The following is a 21118-nucleotide window of genomic DNA, read 5'->3' on the forward strand; positions in this document are numbered from 1 at the left end:
CACTTTCGATTTCACATGAACAAAAGCTCCATGACAGCTGAACCCAAGTGCTCCCAAAACCTTCCCACAAATGTTAATCCTCTAAATATTAGAGAATAATCATACGTGCCCATCGATTGGGGACATCTACATAATACGTACATAAAATTACTCCTCCCACTACCACCCCCCCTCCCAATCCCCTCCTCACCCCCCACTGTCACACTTTTCTCCTGTGTGTGGAAATGTCTTCCAGCCTCTCGTTTCTCTTTCGACATTTCAAGAACCAGTTTATGATGAGAGACAGAGAGACAGAGACAGAGAGACAGACAGAGACAGAGACAAGAAACAGAGACTGTGAGAGACCTACCTGTCCTGCTAATCTACCGATATAAAACACAATGTGTATTTGTATGTTTGTCTGTCGCCCTTCATGAGGATGATTTAAGAAGGGTTTTCAAGGCCAACCTTTTAACACGTCTGTGTGTTCACTACGGTCTAATTTTCAGGATTAACAAACACTCGAAAATCATTTTCTATGAAAGAGTAATTACGTCTCTTATATTGGAATTGCAGATGATGACTTGAAACTGAGCCTCAAGGGCGGTGTACAGAAATGTTTACAAAAAAAAAACCTAATGAATACAACGCACAGAGAGGTAAAATTCGCTGCATGTGATGTGTAACAATCGTAGAGTAAAACGAGTGTCCATTTCCGTCCGTAGGATGTCTAATAAATAAAGATGTAACACACCCGACACTAGGCCGAGGCTTCAGACTTTGGCACGCTCGCGAGGCTGTACCGTCAAAACGAAACGTCCCAGAAGACAAAGAAAATATGATCACATTTTTACTTGTCTTGTTTTAAAATAACGCTTCTTGCTACGAAACATCATCCGTTCCAGTCTACTTGAATATTTCGAATAAAATAATTCCAACCCCTCATTTTCGAATGGCTTTCAAACTAGTTTCCATGTCCACCCCCCACATCCCCATTGCTGCACAGCTTGGTACCTCTCTAATTCGAGGTTAAACACAAGTTTGTCATTTGTTTTGCTTCTGCATTACTTTTGCCCTCTTCCCCCTTCCCCCCCCAACCTCATATCCTTTTCTCCTCATCCTCAGCCTTCATTTTATCAATTTTTCTTTTCCATTCATTCCACTCTCTGAACACATTATACAGACGACCACTTGGCAGGATAAACTTGGTTTCACGTAATGTCTGGGAACGACTAATTACTCGGATCTTGTCTTCCAATGTCATGCCATTCAAAGCTGATCTTGTCCCTCTGTGTCCAGTCATCAGCAAAGATAAATCACAGGCTCAAACGATGTACACAAGGCAAGGTACAAGAATTAGGACAAAGTTAGTGTTCCGTCAGAAAGTCAACCCAAACCAGTGTTCTTATTACTTTATGTTTGTCCTTTGGGATGGCTTTGAGCCCTAGACAGAGAGGTACACACACTCACCTCTCGGCTCTTTAGACTGGGTACAAATCCCTACCCATCTGGAAACTGTCATCCCGGTGTTCCACAGACAGGGTGATTCATCAACGTGTGTGCCGTCACTCGGATGCATGTTAAACTGGACGCGTCCCATCTGTCGGAATTGGTTGGTGGACGTCAAAGATGTCCTTCGTGAAGAGTCGACGGGCTATCGCCGGCACGTTGAACAAATTCCAAATTCCTGTCCTAGCTACTGCTGGGCCAAGAAACTGCTCTGGCAAAACACCAGAATTCGAAAAATTTATGAAAAAAATTTATCCTTCATTGTTATCCCAGCAAAGTCCTCATGGTGCTAATTGTGCTGTTTTGAAGATCGCCATTTCCATTGGTGTCCCACCTAGCGCTGCTGCTCTGTGAATAGGAACAGCTGGCGTACCACGTCACTGATGACGTTTGCGTCCTTGAGGACGACAAGCAGTGCGGTTATGGTGATTTATCTGCTGTCGCTGGCCTTGTGCAGTTGGGTTCAGCTGCACTCTCACTGCTACCTTTGAAAATTGAATTCACCCATTCCGCCTTTGCCAAGGGCAGCAGCTGTTACAGCCGCACCCAGCCACCCTGGCACCGTGGATTACTTGGACAATTGAGAAATCCTCTACCTGGCTACCTACCTGCCGGTGCGTCAGAACAGTCTCTCGAGCATGCCACGTTACCGGGGTTTATCTCACGGGCTGGATAATAATGCGGAACTAAGAAGTCCTCATCCTGGTAAATAACTCTTAACAGTCTGGGTTTTAATTGTGACTTCGATCCCATGAGGTTATGATGTTGAAGAACCAAGGAATGTGCACGAGCTGCTCGAGTAATTGTGATAATTGAGGGGGGGGAGGAGGGGGGAGTATAAGGGGCACGTGGTTTGTGGGTGTTATTTCAGACCGTTAACGCTAATTCTCAGCAATTAATGCACGTGGTCTGTTTCCCTCACCTTTCTCTTCCCTGATGACCTCCCAGCAACCCTCAATACATACCCTCAGCCCTCTTCCTTTCAACTCTCCACCATCTGACTTCTCTCACCATTCTCTTGTCCCTTCCTCTTCAGCAGTCGTGCGCCAAACAATATCCCCAGACATGTTTTCTTCAATGAAGCGCATTTCCTCCGAGCCTCAAAATCTCACTGCCCGAGCTCCGAAGCGTGCTTTTGCCAAACAAGCTTCACATTTTGTTCTTCGTGTTTCTCAGGACACCCCGAACGTACTGCTGACATTGCAGTCAATGAGCTGTAACTTCGGCTTTGATTGGGACGTCAAGACATCAAGCAGACTCGTCAAGATCTCATCACGATAAGACTTCTAGTCAGGAGCAGAATATCCAAGTTGCTGTTCTTTAGTTTCTTCACCGCTGGTCTCGACTTGGTGCTCAGGTTGCAGCGCCACTTCTCTTTGCTTTGTGTGGGATGTCAAAACCTCAATCACAACCTCCAGGACCTCAATCACATCCTCCAGGACCTAAATCACACCCTCCAGGACCTCAATCACACCCTCCAGGCCCTCAATCACACCCTCCAGGCCCTCAATCACACCCTCCAGGACCTAAATCACACTCTCCAGGCCCTCAATCACACCCTCCAGGCCCTCAATCACACCCTCCAGGCCCTCAATCACATCCTCCAGGACCTAAATCACACCCTCCAGGACCTCAATCACACCCTCCAGGCCCTCAATCACACCCTCCAGGCCCTCAATCACACCCTCCAGGCCCTCAATCACACCCTCCAGGACCTAAATCACACCCTCCAGGCCCTCAATCACACCCTCCAGGCCCTCAATCACACCCTCCAGGACCTAAATCACACTCTCCAGGCCCTCAATCACACCCTCCAGGCCCTCAATCACACCCTCCAGGCCCTCAATCACATCCTCGAGGACCTAAATCACACCCTCCAGGCCCTCAATCACACCCTCCAGGACCTAAATCACACTCTCCAGGCCCTCAATCACACCCTCCAGGCCCTCAATCACACCCTCCAGGCCCTCAATCACATCCTCGAGGACCTAAATCACACCCTCCAGGACCTCAATCACACCCTCCAGGCCCTCAATCACACCCTCCAGGCCCTCAATCACACCCTCCAGGACCTAAATCACACCCTCCAGGACCTCAATCACACCCTCCAGGCCCTCAATCACACCCTCCAGGCCCTCAATCACACCCTCCAGGCCACGATGGGATTTTACCGAGGTGGTGCATCTCCCATCATCTTTATTACCCCTACTGATCTTTTCCAACACAACCCTCTTACATTCTGATTGCAGTATTCCCTCTCCATCTCTGTCTCGCTCTCTGGTAATTGTGTCCAATTGCTGCCCCGTTACCCCCACCGCCACCCAAACCTTGCTCTTCCACGAACCTCGCTCTTGTACCTGTAGATTGTAGAAGGACAAAAAAAAACAACAACATAATAAACCTGCAGATGGTTTGAGTTCATATAAAGCCACTTACAGGCTCCACTTATCCAAGGCCACCACAGCCGAGCTTAGTTGTAAGTGCACAAGTTAACAACTGGGAGATTTTCACGTATCCAGTGAAACAAAATTGTAGCTCCATCATTGGTGATGTCGATGCATTTAGAAAGGTGTTGGAATGTTTGTAATCACGTGATTCATGCCAGGGTAAAACCATCACACAAGGACGCCCCCACGCCGGGTGGGCCTGAAGATGACAGCGACTCGTCTCAATATCGGCGATGCACTTTCCAGGCCTCCTGTGTGTTACCTCGAGTTGTCAAATATGACCTGAAGGTATCGAGATCATGAAATTATTGGATTCTGAGAGTTTATTAACGAGGAAGCACAAAATGGCTGATGTGTGATATTTCAGTTGGTGAGACTCACAATATCATGCTCTTCTTTGTTTTGTTTTTTGGGGGAGGGGGTTTGCACAAGCAGGATGATACACATCGCTGAGTGGTGAAACAAAGCAGCTGGAGTACAATTTCTGAAACGCCATTGTAGAGAAACTCTCGATTGTATGATGTGATATGGTGCACGACAAAACGACAAGCCTCATCGGGATTCATGAAACAGTCGAGCCATGTAATTCTCCACTATGTTGGATTGTGCTCTGGAAGGAGGTTTTCCTTTGCCTCTTGTACAGAAAGGGACATTGTGCGCCGACGACACCGTGATCTACTTGCACATCTCTCACCGACACGTGAGCCCCTTCTGCTTTCCCAAGCAATTTCAGCCAAATCACCTTCATCTCAACGATCTGGCTTGCTTGCCCCTTTCATTTGACCGCGCATCGATTCGTGAACGAACGCTGTGTTTGCGCAGAACGTTCTTCTTTGAAGTCTCTTGCAAACTGACCTCCAAAAAAGGAAGAATGATGCACTCGGTAGTCGTACGTGTCGAACGTAAAGTGTGAAGCAGCAGCCTTTTGTGGTCGGTAGGAAAACATTGTTTATGTGTCCAATAATTTTCTCAATCACACGATTCAACCCACCATGAGGGTTGGGCCTTTGTGGTATTTGAAGGGAAGCGGTGGGTGGAAGGCCTGTCTTTCAATGAAAGAGCTCTCCTTTCTCTGAAACGGGAAGAAAGACGTTTCTTGGAAGATTAGGCAAACAAAAAACGAGCTTGGTCATTGCTTCCCAGAAGGGTATTGCAAGCGGTGACGCCTGAAAGGTCGCCGTTCTGGGGAGTTGCAACATCGAGCACGCCTTAGAGTTCCATCGAGACGGTTAACCCTCAGTGTGGAAATGCTCGGTCATCGCCTTCATGGCGTACGATAAATTGTGTGGAAATTGCATTTCCAACTGGCAGCAAGACTTTCGATTTTTACATGATCACTTTTTCTTTGTCGTCTGTGCTCCTGCATGCAGGTTTTCCGCTGTTGCAAGTGCAAGGGGCTGATGATTGACTTCCGAGTCATTAATTTGAGTGGACCGCTCATGATTGATGGTTGTAACCGAAACGGGTTGATCCAATGTATTGTTCATCAGTAACGTCCATCAATTCTGAGCAGAGAGCCAATAGAAGTGGAGTACAGCACCGACCAAAGACACCATAGTGTTGCTTCTGGCTGTGCTATGCATGATGTCAAATCTCTCAATTGTGCGTCACACTTCTCAATGTCGGATTGGAAGCCTGGTGTTGGCTTAATGGTTAAGGTGGTTGGCTTAAGATCTTAGGGTCTTGAGTTTGAGCCCCTGTCTCTCCATGAAATAGCACCAGGTGGGTTGACTCAGCCTGTCATCCTTTTGAGGTTGGCAAAATGAGTACCAGCTTACTGGAAACAGGGCATTGTATCAGCGGCCCAGTCACACTCCCAGAATTGATGCAACCAGCAGCCACAGGCTGCGCACGAAATAATAGATGCAGGGGTTTTACTTTTTCTTTATAAAAGGTAACCAGATATTGGGTTGGCAGGAAAGGTATGTACAATCGCTTCTGAGTTGTCTATCTTGGGTTAGAATCTGGACCCAGCAATAAACCGTCATCCAGGTCTTTTGCAGGCTGGGTGTCGTCCCTCGTTTGGACGTTAAACTGGGCCTTCCATCTGCTGGTATTGGTCGGTGGACTTCAAAGATCCCACGGTGTCCCTCGCGAAGATTACGAGAGGTATCGTGGGAACGCTGGCTAAATTCCAAATAATTCCAAATTTAGCCAGCGTTCCTGCCCCGACAGTTGGGAATGCAAATGCAAACCACCCAGAATAACGCTTCCCAGGAACTGCTTCGGCAGCGCTGATGCTCTGCAAAGAGGATCATACGTTGATGATTATTGTTATGAAGTAAATATTTCAAGATTATATACTCAATCCGTTCAGACTCTTACACATGCAACTCCTGAAAATATTTCGACATATGCCTATTGTAAGTCCATCTCTGTAGAAATTACGGTATTTAATGTAAACTTTCTCCTTAGTGGTGATTGTTCCTTCTTCGTCGCATGAGCAGCAATTGTAGCCCATGCACATCCTTGAAATTTCAGGCACGAGCAGCCATCGTGTGGAAATCTCACGCAAAAGCCAGAGGGAAACTGAAGGAGATAACTGAAACATTGTGGACACAATGCCACCTGTCATTCAGGCGCCTGTCTGTCAGCTCTGGGTTTGTCAGTTAAGAATGATAATTAAATCTGCAGGATGAGGCTTTCCGTCCCAACATCAAAAGGCCATGAATTCGAGGACAAGTCAATGGATGGAATCGATAGAAGGTTGATCAGTTATCCTCTTTCCACGGTGGTTTACAGCACAGGTACTTCGATCAACGTTCTGTTCATTCCAGCCATTGTTCTACCTCTCTGCCGATGGAGAATCACACTGGCCTTCACGATCGAGGCGACTTTTCGATTCCAAACTGAAGAACACTTTAAGTGAAAGATCGGAGAAACACCGTCCTGATGAGAGCAGGTGGCAGGAAATGTGAGCAAAGAGCAGTCCGTACGATTGATGATCACATGGACAGCATTGATACTCCTGTGGAAGGGGGGGGAGGGTAGGGGATTGTGTTTTGGGTTGGGAGGTGTAAGTTGAGGACTTGGAGTTGGGAGGTTGAGGTTGAGGACTTGGGGTTTGGGTTGGCCGGGGGTGGGGGGGGAGAGTTGAGGACTTGAATTCACATTTTACATTGCGATGATGTATCATGAGTCCCTCCCTGCTCGTACTCCTGCAAGTGAGGGCCGTGCAGTGCCTTCCCCGTGACATGCTGAAAACGGCTGGGTTCAGTGATGTGCTTGTTATTACAACAACATTTGCCCATGAAAGTGTGATTTACAGAAAACCTTAAACGGTTTGTGGTCGTGATTAACTATCGGGTGAAATAGATATGCCAACACACTACCGTGTTGGCAATACCCTTTGTGGGATGGCCAGAAAACCAGAATTGTGTAAAGGAGGAAGCTGTGGTGGAAAGTCTCTTCCCGGCAGGCTTTGGTCTTTTCCCAGCAGTATTGTGACGTCATACATTCTCTCCCCCCTCATTCAAAAGCCTTCCCCTTTTATTTTCACTCATCCATATAGCTCTGCTTTTATCTTATCTTTGTGCTTCAATTACACTTTGTTGTTGTTGTTGTTGTTGTTGTTGTTGTTCTTTATGCACCATTCAGTTTTGAGCTTCAAAGAGGGAACTTCAGGAAGGAGAAGAAAAAGCAAGCAGTTCCGCGTTGAGATTTTCTTTGGCGATGGGAGGGATGAAGTTTTTTTTGGCCTTTCTATTTCTGATAATAATGTGGGAATGTGACATGAATCTAATGTTAGAATCAACAAGTTGGAATGTTCAGGGTCAATTATTATAACCCTCCCACATTGGAATTTTATTGTTTACTTATGATACACCCTTTAGGTACTCAGAGGCCTCAACGGTTTCTTCGAAGAACACGTGTCACCGCAAGCTCCACTTGAAATAGACTTTGCTGCTAATATAGTGGACAGTACATTGTAGAATTTCCTTTCTTCTCTGGATGTTTGTTTGTTTTTTTAAATACAAAAAATCGAGGCTCAGGTAAAGGTGAAGTGAAAGAGTGACAGTGGGGCCTACAGTTGGACAAAACAAGCAAGGGAATGGACGAAAGCAAAAGAGGAGAAGAGGAGTAGGGTGACAAACACAGAAATCTGCAAGTAAGAGAATTGTTCGGTGTGGTATCGTTAATGAGGGTAGTCTGCAGGCAGGGATGGAGGATCATATTTAGATGGTGCTGCATTGGTTGCGTGAAGCTCTGGAGGGAAGGGTACAACTGAACCGTACGCAGAAGGCAGTTCCACGAACGGAAGAAAAGAGGAACAAAAGAGTGAAAGGAGACAGAAAGGCTGGATTTTGGAGAGTTTAACCACAATAGGCTTCCTGGAAGAACGCCTGCATCCTGGAGGAGCTGGAGAGGGTCAGGGAGTGGAGGAAGTTAGACCAGAGAAGAAGCGGGGGAAAGAAAAACAGAGACTACCGAGGTGCCTGCGATGCGAAAGCAACAGGCATTATGCTTCGGTCTCATCAAGGGACATGCAAATATTGTTGAGAGTTATAAGTTTAACAGAAACCAGGAGAGAGAGAGATACAGAGAGACAGAGACAGAGACAGAGAGACAGAGAGACAGAGAGACAGAGAGACAGAGACAGAGACAGAGACAGAGACAGAGACAGAGAGAGAGAGAGAGAGAGAGACAGAGAGAGAGAGAGAGAGAGAGAGAGAGAGAGAGAGAGAGAGGGACAGAGAGAGAGACAGAGAGAGACAAAGAGAAAGAAACAGAGAGAGAGACACAGAGAGAGAGAGAGAGAGAGAGAGAGAGAGAGACAGAGAGAGAGAGAGAGAGAGAGAGAGAGAGAGAGAGAGAGAGAGAGAGAGAGAGAGAGAGAGAGAGAGACAGAGACAGAGACAGAGACAGAGACAGAGACAGAGACAGAGACAGAGACAGAGACAGAGACAGAGACAGAGACAGAGACAGAGAGAGAGAGAGAGGGAGAGAGAGAGAGAGAGAGAGAGAGAGAGAGAGAGAGAGAGAGAGAGAGAGAGAGAGAGAGAGAGAGAGAGAGAGAGAGAGAGAGAGATGCGACACTGGGGCCCCGGCCCATAGCATTTCATTTTGAGCTACGGACACAGATTCCAAAGTCTTTGAGTAGTTCAAATTTTTCAAGGAGTGCTGGAGGATACCCAATCTATAGCTGGCTTTGGAGGCCTGCTTTGCAATGTCATGACTTATGGTGAGGCTGAGAATGTCGTCCAGCAGGCGACCATAGAAAATGGATAGGTGGGATCGTTTGACGATCCTTCCGAAGAGAAACGGTGAGATTGAGGGAATTATTAAAAATGAAGTATGTTCTGTTCATCAGACCAGAATCAAATCAATTCTAGAGCGGCAGAGAGCGATGCAGTTTCTCTCTGCGTGTCAATTGGATCAGGTATTGCACAACACAATGTAGAGCTGCTGTGTCTGCAAAAAGAAAGAGCAATAGTGAGGTCGTTTATGTAGATAAGGAACAAGATTGGGTAAAAGACTACCTTGGGCCTCCAACTCTTCTGCCTTCAGTGAGAGAGGAGGTGAAAGGGTTTCATTGGTAGCAACGTGTTGATTAACCAAGTGGAGGAAGCGAGAAAACCAGATATTAAGGTGGCCTTGTATGCCGTAAGCACGAGCTTGACGAGGACTCCGGTGCCAGACTGTTTATGTAGATAAGACTGTTGAATATCTGAGATATGTTCAGGCAGAATGTCCTGACTTCTTCCTGCAGATTTAAAATGACAAAATATTTCTGAGATGAGGAGCAACATGACTGGTGTTGATATACAGGGAAGGAATCCAAACTGATGATCAGAGATGAGGCTGTTTGAAAAGACGAAAGACCTGAGGTCAGCCGCAATGATCGAGTCAGTTACTTTTCCTTCTGTAATTGGAAGTAAGCTTATTGGCTTGTAGGCTATACTCTCTAAAATCTGCTTTTGAACCCTTCTTGAAGATGGAAGTGACTTGTTGACTTTCAGGAAGACCAGAGGTGACCAGTGGATGCTTTCAATGACATCTTGGATGCTGCTATCTTGTCTGCACCTGTTTCTCATGAGGATGTTGAAGTCACAGAGAGATTCACTTTTCTTGGCAGTGATATTCATGTCTCTGCTGGCTATGAGCCAGAGGTCAATAGACGTCTGGGTCAGGCCTGGGGAGTCATGGATTCACTGGATCATGCAGTGTGGCACTGTCGGTACCTGCAGGAGGATGAAAGTCAGAGTCTTCAGGTCATTGGTGCTTCCAATCTTGCTCTACTGATGTGAGACTTGGACTCTGACCAGGGATCTGAGATGGAGATTTAATTCCTTTGGTCCCAGATCTCTTCGGAGAATCCTTGGCTATCGCTGGTCGGACTTTGTGTCCAATGAGCAGTTGCTGAGCGAGACTCAAATGAGATTTGTTACCTGCATAATCCGTGAGCACCGGTTGCGGCTGTATGGACATGTGGCTCGTTTTCCTGATGCTGATCCACCAGATTCTCTCAGCGAGGGAGCCTCATGAGTGGAGGAGGCCAATGGGTCGATCATGTGACTTGTGGTTGCAGCAGTTTGATCAGCATCTCAAGGAGTTGCACAGGCATCTGCCTGGGGGATGGCCAGACGGAGGCCCCTGGAGTACTGGTGGAAAGTGGACGCAGCGACGCGCTGCTCCGGCGCATGTTCCCATACCTGACCTACCTGCACTGACGTCACGTGGGCTCATCACCAAAGCAGGGTCAATAAATAATAATCATAATCATAATAATAACCATTACTTTCATGCTGTGAGGTGCATAGGGCTGCTGAGGCTGTTTCATTGGCTAAGGAGTACAGTCCTGGACACGTCACCACCCTGACGCAGGATACTCGAACGGCTTATTGCCCCAATAAGGTTGACAAGCTAAGTCAACCCACCTGATATTATTTCATTGGTGTGAAGCAGAGTCAAGGCCAGACATAATTTTCTCTAATTTCTCAATTAGACAGAGTACGAGCGGATAAGGTAGGGCTACAGGAGGGTTGGGTACATGAGATTTGGAGGAAAACACATGGTTGAGACATTGTGCTTATTCTCTAGCAGTCTGTGGTGATGGCGTTTGAAGTGAGAGGGAGGTGTAAGGAGAAGATACACCAGAGGGAGACTTTAAGTGGCACCACCATGACTTTGAAAGAGTAGACACCTTGGTTGTAGAGATCAGCATCGAGATTTACAAGATAATGTTCTGTGGTTTGCTTAATGATGGACAAACACTTGTTGTCTGCTTTATGGAGTGAGCTAAAGTCACCATCAGTCAGGTTATCCTTCCAGATTGAGAAAGCAAGCTGCTTGACTGCAACTGCCTCACCACAGAATTCAGTATACCAGGCTTGACAACATCGATGGAATAGCAAAAGACAACATTTGATAAACCAATGAATAGGAGAAGGAGAGAAAGAGAGAGAGAGAGAGAAAGAGAGAGCTTTTGTGCAAGAACTCCCATGTGGATATTTGTGGAGGTGACACCCCGATCCTTTTTTGAGTGGGTACATTGCAGTCCCTGCCAGTTGGCCAATGAAAGCAGCCAGTCTTTGCAGCATTTGGGATTGCTCCTTCACAAAAGCTCGAGAGATATGGGTTTTGACAAGAACATTGTCAGAAGAGCCAAGAGAAGTTAAATACAACAGGAGTGGTTGCATGGAAAGTTAGGCGTTCTTCCAAGAGGAAGAATATACCAGTTGCAGAAATCTTTGTTGGGAAGTTTGTTAACTCATAACCACAGAGTCACAGATAGCCTTTGCTGCAATGCCATGGCTTGTTGCACAGTTCAGACACAACCAGCTGGCATGGCGGCGATTGAAGCCGGGGATGCAGAACAGAGATTTTGGATTGATGGTCATGAGTCGATCCATTTATTAGCGAAATTGAATGAAGTATGTAAATCTTGACACCGAGATATAGTATGTGGATGTAAACACTATCATTGGGTGGATGGTACACCGCACAGGTAAACATGAGGTGGTCGTGCGGACGTTTTTAGCATCCAGGGGTATTGCAGTGGGTTATGAGGGGTTTGTTGTGGACAATGGATAGTGAAGAATGAAGTTGTTCACATCGATATCGACACCACAGAGCAGTAGTAATCGGTGAAATTAACAAAGCGTTGATTGAGGTATGATAACTGTCAAGGGAAGCAATGAGATGCAGATGTTTCGAGCATTAACCCTTCCTTTGGTCTGAAGAATGGTTGATGCCCAAAACGGCAGCTACCCTGTTTTTCCACTGTAGTTAGCATACCTCAATCAATGTTCTATTGATTTCACCAATTGTTGAACTCGTTCGCCGATGCTGAGCGACACGAGCCTTCACCGGCAAGACTAGTTCTTCATTCTAGCTTGTGGCAGCAGTACCCATGGTGTTGGCAGCAGGACGCGCTGTGGGGGTGGCACGGGAGAGTGGTAAGGAAGGTAGAGTGTGCTGTGGGGGACATAGGGGTGCCAATATGGCATGGGGTTGGAGGGGGGGGTACAAACAGGAGAGTATTAAGGTCCATGGGCCTACACCTTTTGCCGACTGGGTTTCTCTTGTGGTTCCCATGTTCTGCCAAGTGACAGACATCCTGACCTGTTTCAAGGGAGGGTTGTTGAAAGTCCAAAGGAAAATAGTGCTGTAGGATCGCAATGATGGGACGCAAGTCACAGGTTTGCGAGGCAAACAGAAAGGGAGCAGAAAATGTTGGAGGGAGAAGCTGTCTGGAGTCGAGTCTAGTGACTCCAGACAGCTTCCAGACAGGGAAAGGGTCAGTAAAGGGAGCTTGAGACTTTTAAAATCTCCTTCAAAAGAAGCTTTAAATAGAATTACAAATTAGTTCTGCAAGGAAGAAAGAAAGAACAAAAGAGGAATGGGGAAGAAAAATATCCGAAAGAATAATAGAAGGAAGGAATAACATGCCTGAATGAGTAGAGCGGTTTTCCAGGGTTTTCTTTTCTTCTTTACAATGCTTTTCATTCCCTTTAGAGAAGATTTGAGAAGTACAATATGGAAAGATGAGCTTGAGGGGAGAAAATAAAGAGGAAAAGAAAGAGAGAACGTGGAAGGATAAGACTCGTGAGCATGTGGCCTTGCCGAGGCCGGAACAAATGTTTGGAATCGATACAGCAGGACCAAGTAGGTATGTATCTCATACTGTATATAAAGCTCAGTTCCTGCAAAGGTCGAATTCAGGAGGAAGGTCGAGTGCTAAACCCAGAAAATTGCCCTTCAGGCCTTGATCGTGTCTTGTGCTTATACACTGCGTGCTGTTTTTCTTCTCTTCCTGGGAGCGATCGAATAATATGTATTGTGACGATGAGAGGTTGAGGTTGTTGTGATTTGTTGTCAAAACACAAATTTAATTATTACAGTGTTTACATGTGCACCTGTTATGAAAAAAGATTGCTGCTTTACACAGGTATATTATAACACCTCCGTGTTCAGGCCTCGAGTGAGCATGTTGCTTATACACTGTCTGGGTTTTTCCCAGTAGTGATCGAGTAATACGTTTTGATAACATCGGTAATTCATACGAAACCACAAGGCCAACATTCCACAATTTGTCATGCAGGCAATATTTACATATATATTTTATTGAATTTCCCTGAGCAATTCTGGGTATTTCAGGCAGCAGCAAATAAGACGCAAGAACAGGTTCACGACATGATTAACAGTGCAGGGGAACAAATGAGAACACTTGGACAAGACAGAGCCAGTGTGATAAACTTAGCTTTTGGAGAGGATTTCACAGAGCTGAGAAAACTATCCGCACTCACAAAGAAACTGCAATGGTATTGCAAGTTCAAACGAGAATGACGCTCGGTGGAGCACGTACCTCCGCCAGGTTGGAACAGTTTACATTTTGTACCCCACTGATAGGCCTGATCTGGATCCAGACCTGAACCAAATTCTAATCGGCTTGTTCATTTCTCCTCCCCAACTCATCTACCAAGTACCGTCTCATCACCATCCATCCAAAAAGTTTCGAAATGTTGTGCTCAATATCGTTTTTTGGCCCAACCTCTCAATGGTGAAGAATCTCTAATAAAATTAAAAAAAAAATTCTCATATCTGGATTTAGATTTGGATCTTCACCAAAATCGAATCAATTCTTCCTCGTCACACACCCAACCTGTCCACCAAGACTCCGTCCACAACTTTTTGAGATATCACGCTCACAGAATGACGGACAAACAAGGGTGAAAACAACCTCTGCCCACCTTTGGTTGCGAAGGTAATTAAAATACCCTTTGCTATTAGGTAATGAACTGTACATGGCAGTGCAAACGGTAGCGGACTGTACATCATGCATGATCGCTCCAAAACCCTAATGCCTAATTGATAATCCCAATACCCAATTACGTTGCATCTTTCGCCAAGTCTGATATTTCTCACTTAATCCTCATGTGATTATGAAGAACAGCCATCTGAAGCATGGTCACAAAACCATTCAAACCAAGCTCCTTCCTGGTGTTGCATCATCTTCCTGAGGCTCCAGCGTCTTCCTCTATAGGAAAGCTACAAGCATGCTCTGCACATGTTAGATTATAAATGGCTGATTGAGCATACAGAGCGAAGATCGTGAACGTCCAAAGATAAGTGAAGGGCAGTCTGTCCACAATGTAAGGTCAGGTCAACCCGCTACTCTCGGGGTAACTTGTGCTGGAGTTGCCAACCCTGATGACGACGAGGCTACGCTGATCTGGATCAAATGTTGACACGCCAGCCATTGTTTGGTCATACGCAGGTTGTCTATCCCCTCTTTTTTATACTCAGTATTGTACAACCCACCCCGTTTTGCTCCCTCTCTTTATCTATACAATTATGCTTGTCCCGACGTATTAAGGACCATGATTAACTTTGTAAACGTCATCGATGATTTCAGCTTTCTCCTCCTCTGCCTATGCCCTCTCTTTAGATGGCGCCGGTTGTGAGGCCCTGCCAGCGTCAGCATTGCACGTTCACAGAACAATTCCAGCATTTTCTGGCAAACGTTGCTGAAGCATCAACACTGGAAAGTTCTGAACACTCAAATAATTAATAAAAAAGAGCAAAATAATGTGATTCTCTTTGTTGTTTGTCTTCATCTGAAAGATCCAACTGCACTCTGATTTCGGTGAAAGCATTATTTCAGGGTTCCATCATGAGCACATGTTTATCCCATCAAAGAAAAGTGAACACCTTGAGAGAAATATCTTCCTGTGGGTACTCGGCAACACATCCAATTAATTAATTACAAGGCAAGGAATTTTTTCTAGACTAGATCTTTTATATCCAATAAGCAAGGTCTTCAACATCATTGGGATCTCGCGCGATGAAGCCGAGTCGATGGGCCTGTCACTTTCCCATCACAGACAGGTCGGTGGTCTCTCCATGTTCTACCGCCTCCTTTCTGGTCTGCCACCCTCTGCTCCCCCCCCCACCCCACACCACAATTTTTTACAGGGCTGATTCAGTCCACCATAAACCCTCTTCCGGTGAAACTACCTCAATACAGGATTACTTCTCACCTTCACTCGTTCGTTCCTCTTTGTTCCCACCTGTTGAACCAACTTCCTCATTCTCTTCAATCGCATTCTCTCCTCCAAGTCTTGAAGACAGATTTTCACCACCTTCTCAGATCATCCCCCATCCAAAACTATGATCTCCTCTCCCCCCCTTTAAGCCCCCCTAACCCCCAAAGCCCACTTCTTTGCAAATTCCCAGTTTTTCCTTCCTGACAGTTTGCATCTATATCCACCTTGTCCACTCCTTGCATCTTCCCCTGCCCCTCATTCATAACCACATCCCTTCATTTGTCCAAGTCTCCCTCTAGTTTGTATTCTCACCCTACTCTCTATCTACTGTTCATCTTGTTCTGTTGCGGCCTGATCCATTCAGTGTTCCAGCTCATCCATGAGCCTCCACTTTGTGTACAAAAAAGAAAAAAAAAAAGAGACCATTAAATAAGTGAACACCAGTCTTTGAATTCACTTACAACAGCTTACAACATTCTGATGATGTCCTTTCAGTTGTCTCCCCTTTTCTCGAGCTGCAGAATAGATCCCACTGTGTCTTTTGTGAAGAGTAGGTGAGTTATCAGTTGCGCCCCATCCACATTCCAAAAGCCTACCACCTTCCGTCGAATGTCAGGCCTGGCCATCCAGGTCGTGAAACACTTGAGTCAAAAACTTTCTCTAGTCGACCCCACAATAATGGAGCAATAGTTGGGATCCTTGAAGTAGCAGCAGTTTTAGTTGTAGTTGCAGCCTCTAGTTTGATCAATCTTCTACTTTGAGTCTATCCTCTCACAGTCTTCTTTCTGGCCCTTCAAGATGACAGCCCATCGACATCACATGTGGTCCTCCATAACAACTCCTAAAAATTACTAATTTTGTAAAATACATCCCTCTTTTCGCTGTTTATCTACAACGTGTCCCTTGTCTGTCTCAATGGCAATGTGATCCAGTGATTGATCCAGTGATTGATTCATATCTTGACCTCATAGGGAGGCAATGGCAAACCAACCGGTGAATTTCATGCTAAGAGCAGCTTCACCCAACTCTTATTTTATCAATCTTTTTTGTTTCATCGAAATAATGGAGTAATACTGAGAGTGGTTCTGTGGATGCAACCACAGGATCACTGGAATTCCTTCGCCGAGACATCGAGTGCCCTTCTTTCTCAATGGTGCTCACTTATCCTTTCATCGGAGATTCCAATACATTCTCGTGTCGAGCTCTTCAATGAGCTTTGATGTGTGCAGTAAAAAAAAACCAGTAAAAACATGCTTATTCTGAAACCAGTCAGTCAGTATTCCCATACCCCGCAAAGGACGATCAAGGCAACCTCCTCCGATGTACGCAGCAGTCTGAATCCCTCCTCCAAGTCCCCCTCGCAAAGTAACAGATTGCCAGCGAGCATCCTCTGCAACGAATAAAGCCAAGAAAAACAAAGTATTTGATTCCCATAACAGAGCAGAGGAGGTTGAACATCATCAATCATCATCAATCATCATCATCATCATCATCATCATCATCATCATCATCAATCACGTGATCTTGGAGATAGGTTGATGCACCGTGCTACCGTTTACATATGTGGTGGTGCCCATCTCAGTGGGCTAAGGCAGAGCAGAAATTTGGGATTTGGAGTTCGTTCAGGGTGTTGGAGTTAATTTGCCTAGTCAGAGCTGAGGGGTAAAATTTACGTGCGCGAAGGAGGCCTATGTGTGAGGAATCTGTGAGGGGGTAGAGCATCGCCTGTGGTCAAGTGATTCTCGTCCTGCTTACATGGGGGAATTCACGCATTGTGTTACTCCAAGACCATCCCTCGGTGTACTGCAGTTAGAGCAGACGGTGGTTGGCTTTTGACAGAGGAGTCTGAAGTGAAGGCTCGCTGGGCCGGTTACTTTGAGTGGTTGTACCACGTTGATCCACCAGCTGTCGAGTTGGACGTCAGGGGTGTTACAATCCCTGTTGCTGACCCTCCAATCAACTGTGGTCCACCTTCGCTTGTGGAAACACAGGCTGCGGTGAACCGGTTGAAATGGGGTAAAGCTCCAGGGATCTGTGGCATCCATGCTGAACTTCTCAAGGCTGGTGGAAATGCTGCACTCTTGTCATTGCACGCAGTTCTGTGCTCTGCCTGGAACACAGGCATCATCCCAACTGACTGGAAAGGGAAGGGTGATTGCCAGGACTGCAACAACTACCGAGGGGTGATGCTGCTCTCAGTGCCGGGCAAGGTCTTTGCTCGGATAATTCTTGATAGGGTTCACCACCATCTGCTTGAGCACCAGCGTCCAGAGCAGTCAGGCTTTACACCAAAGAGGTCAACGATTGACGGTATCCTTGCTCTTCGTGTCCTCACCGAACGCAGACGAGAGTTTCAGCAGGGGCTGCTTGCAGTTGATGTTGATATCTGTAAAGTGTTTGATTCATTGAATCAGGATGTCATCTGGAGGATTCTTGGTCTTCGTGGGGTGCCACCAAAACTGATTGATCTGATGTCTGAACTCTACTCTGGTACTGAGAGTGCTGTGAGATGTGGTGGTACCATCTCTGACTTATTTCCAGTTGTTACTGGAGTCCATCAGTGGTGTGTACTGGCCCCCACACTTTTCAGCACTTGTATGGACTGGATTCTAGGGAGGATGTCGGAGAGATCAAGATGCGGTGCATCGTTTGGGAATGTCAAGATCTCTGACCTTGATTTCTCAGATGATGCAGTCATCTTTGCGGAGACTTTATATATCCTTTTGGGGGCCCTCGAGGTGCTGAATGAGGAGTCGGAGTCAATGGGATTACGGGTTTCCTGGGTCAAAACTAAGATCCAGGCTTTCAATGACATCTTGGATGCTGCTGTCCTGTGTGTGCCTGTTTGTGGTGAGGATGTTGAGGTCGTGGAGAGATTCACTTACATTGGCAGTGATATTCATGTCTCTGCTGGCTGTGAGGCAGAGTTCAACAGATGTCTGGCTCGGGCCTGGGGAGTCATGGATTCACTGGATCATGGGGTGTGGCACTGCCGGTACCTGTGTGGGAGGACGAAAGTCTGAGTCTTCAGGTCCTTGGTGCTTCCAGTCTTGCTCTATGGATGTGAGACTTCGACTGTGACCAAGGATCTGAGATGGAGACTGAATTCCTTTGGTACCAGGACTCTTTGGAGAATCCTTGGCTATCGCTGGTCGGACTTTGTGGCCAATGAGATTTGTTACCTGCATAGTACGTGAGCGTCAGCTGCAGCTGTACGGACATGTGGCTCATTTTCCTGATGCTGATCCTGCTCACCAGATTCTCTCAGTGAGGGAGTCTTGTGAGTGGTGGAGGCCAATTTGCCGACCACGCCCCTCGTGGTTGCAGCAGGTTGATCGGCATCTCAAGGAGATGGGGATGGGCAAGGAATCTGCCTGGGGGATGGCCAGACGGAGGCCCCTGGAGTACCGGCAGAAAGTGGACGCAGCGACGTGCTGCTATGGCGCATACTCCCATACCTGACCTAACCTGGTCGGAAGACATCGAGGGATATTCAACGTCCATCGGCAATCAATGCCAGCAGATGGCTCCCTGGCCTAACGTCCATCCGACGAACGGCGCACTCAGTGAGATGATGCCCTGCTTGCTTGCGAAGCATCGATCAGCAGTATATAAATGATCGACCATCGAACCCAGATTAGACAGCTTCGAGGCAAGTGTGCTCCCTCCACCCTATCCTGTTGGACAGGTAGGTTGGAAATTCTATTTTATTTATTAAAAAAAGACACCTTTTATGAAAATATATAATTAATGCACCAAAACCTTGTTGATCAATATATAATTTAACTTCACATACATTTTCTGTCAGCATTAAAACTGTTCCAAATACAACAACAATAAACATACATAAACATTTGGATTAATAAATAAATGGGTTTAAATTTATCTCGAATTTCTCCCAACCCCCAACACCCCCTCACAGCTCGCCCTCACAATCAACACTGACCTCCTGATGATGCCTATTGTGCTTTGAAGTTCTTTTTGTTTGACGAGGACAATACATAAACATGGATGAAAACGTCATTGAGCAATGCAAGCCTCACCTGAAGCACATATGATATTTGTAAACACTCTTTAAAGGTTGAAAGAATTGGGAAAAATAAACCTGGGAGACATATTAAAATGAAACATGAAAACATACAGCACACAAACGATTGTGAGGCATAAACAATACAACCCTGCCTTATAACCCCAACCCCGGTTGGGTACTTAATAAAAAGATGGCACTGACAGTACTCGTGGAATACTTTCTAATTGTCTTGTTTACCAGCAAATACCACCCATCGCTTCATTGGAGGGAACAGGAGAGGGGGAGAGGGGAGGGGAGAGAGGGGTGGGGGAGGGTGAGAGGGAGAGGAGAGAGGGGAGCGAGGAGGGAGAGGGAAGGAGGGGTGGTGGGGGAATGAGGAAGGGTTGGAAAGGGGAAGGCAGTGTGAGGGGAGGGGAAGGCAAGGCAGTGTGAGGGGAGGGGAAGGCAAGGCAGTGTGAGGGGAGTGGAAGGCAAGGCAGTGTGAGGGGAAGGGAAGGCAGTGTGAGGGGAGGGGAAGGGAAGGCAGTATGAGGGGAAGGGAAGGCAGTGTGAGGGGAGGGGAAGGCAAGGCAGTGTGAGGGGAGTGGAAGGCAAGGCAGTGTGAGGGGAGTGGAAGGCAAGGCAGTGTGAGGGGAAGGGAAGGCAGTGTGAGGGGAGGGGAAGGGAAGGCAGTGTGAGGGGAGGGGAAGGCAGTGTGAGGAGAGGGGAAGGGAAGGCAGTATGAGGGGAGGGGAAGGGAAGGCAGTATGAGGGGAAGGGAAGGCAGTGTGAGGGGAGGGGAAGGCAAGGCAGTGTGAGGGGAGTGGAAGGAAAGGCAGTGTGAGGGGAAGGGAAGGCAGTGTGAGGGGAGGGGAAGGGAAGGCAGTGTGAGGGGAGGGGAAGGGAAGGCAGTGTGAGGGGAGGGGAAGGCAGTGTGAGGAGAGGGGAAGGGAAGGCAGTATGAGGGGAGGGGAAGGGAAGGCAGTGTGAGGGGAGGGTCTATTCAGATATAACCACCATCCGGACATGTCCAGAGATTGAGAGAGGGGGGGAGAGGTTCGGGTTGGGGAGTTAGACAGATTATGTTATGCTTTATGAAAAACACACACACAGTATTAGTGTTGGCCGAGATCGGCAATTTTTCGGGAATCGGCTGATTGGAGTCAGTGTGATTACCGACTACAGTACGCACTGTATACAACCCTAAAACCTTGAGTAGCTTTCACTCTTGTTTTGGGGGAATTTCAACAAACAAATTATAAAAGCAACATTGCTTTATAGACGTTTCAGGGAGATGTGAATAAACATTAATATTTATAAACCGCTGCCAATCGTCATGTGACGGGTGGAAAAAATAATTTGGCTTTGCAATTTAGAAAAGACGTTAATACGGCAAATGCCTCGGAAATCGGGTTTTATCAAATATATTTATCTTTGAAACTCACAAAGAGAAACCATGTAACCTTTCGAAAGGACGCTAGATTCATATCAAACGATAAGGGCACTCAGTAGATTGCATACCTCCGCCACGTAATGTCTGATCCACGAGAACATATTGGGCCCAATACATTTTTGAGATATCCTGCACACAGACAAACAAACAGACAGACAAGCCGGTAGGCGTCGAGGGATCCGCGAGGATCGAAGCGCTGGATACGATGCTTTTCATTCTGACCGATCCACCG

The 21118-nt window shown here is 46.6% G+C and overlaps 1 protein-coding gene and 1 long non-coding RNA gene across 3 annotated transcripts in view; one reads left to right on the forward strand and one right to left on the reverse strand.

Annotated features, from left to right (window-relative positions):
• The window catches only part of LOC147019343 (uncharacterized), a 104276-nt gene that overhangs the window by 44724 nt on the left and 38434 nt on the right, over positions 1-21118 (reverse strand). For both annotated transcript variants that reach the window (XR_015062748.1, XM_085899767.1), the window contains exon 4: positions 16713-16814. Coding sequence is in view for 1 of the 2 variants with exons in the window: in XM_085899767.1 (XP_085755893.1) it covers positions 16713-16814 (102 nt within the window). In the remaining variant the exon portion in view is untranslated. The remainder of the gene's footprint in view (positions 1-16712; positions 16815-21118) is intronic.
• LOC147019345 (uncharacterized) lies at positions 14207-14972 on the forward strand. The gene is made up of 2 exons (XR_015062749.1): positions 14207-14655; positions 14827-14972. It is a non-coding gene; the product is annotated as an uncharacterized LOC147019345 (long non-coding RNA).

This window comes from Eptatretus burgeri, chromosome 10 (genome assembly GCF_056783735.1).
Source record: "Eptatretus burgeri isolate ZD-2024b chromosome 10, Ebu_testis_v1, whole genome shotgun sequence".
NCBI classification, from domain to species: Eukaryota; Metazoa; Chordata; class Myxini; order Myxiniformes; family Myxinidae; genus Eptatretus; species Eptatretus burgeri.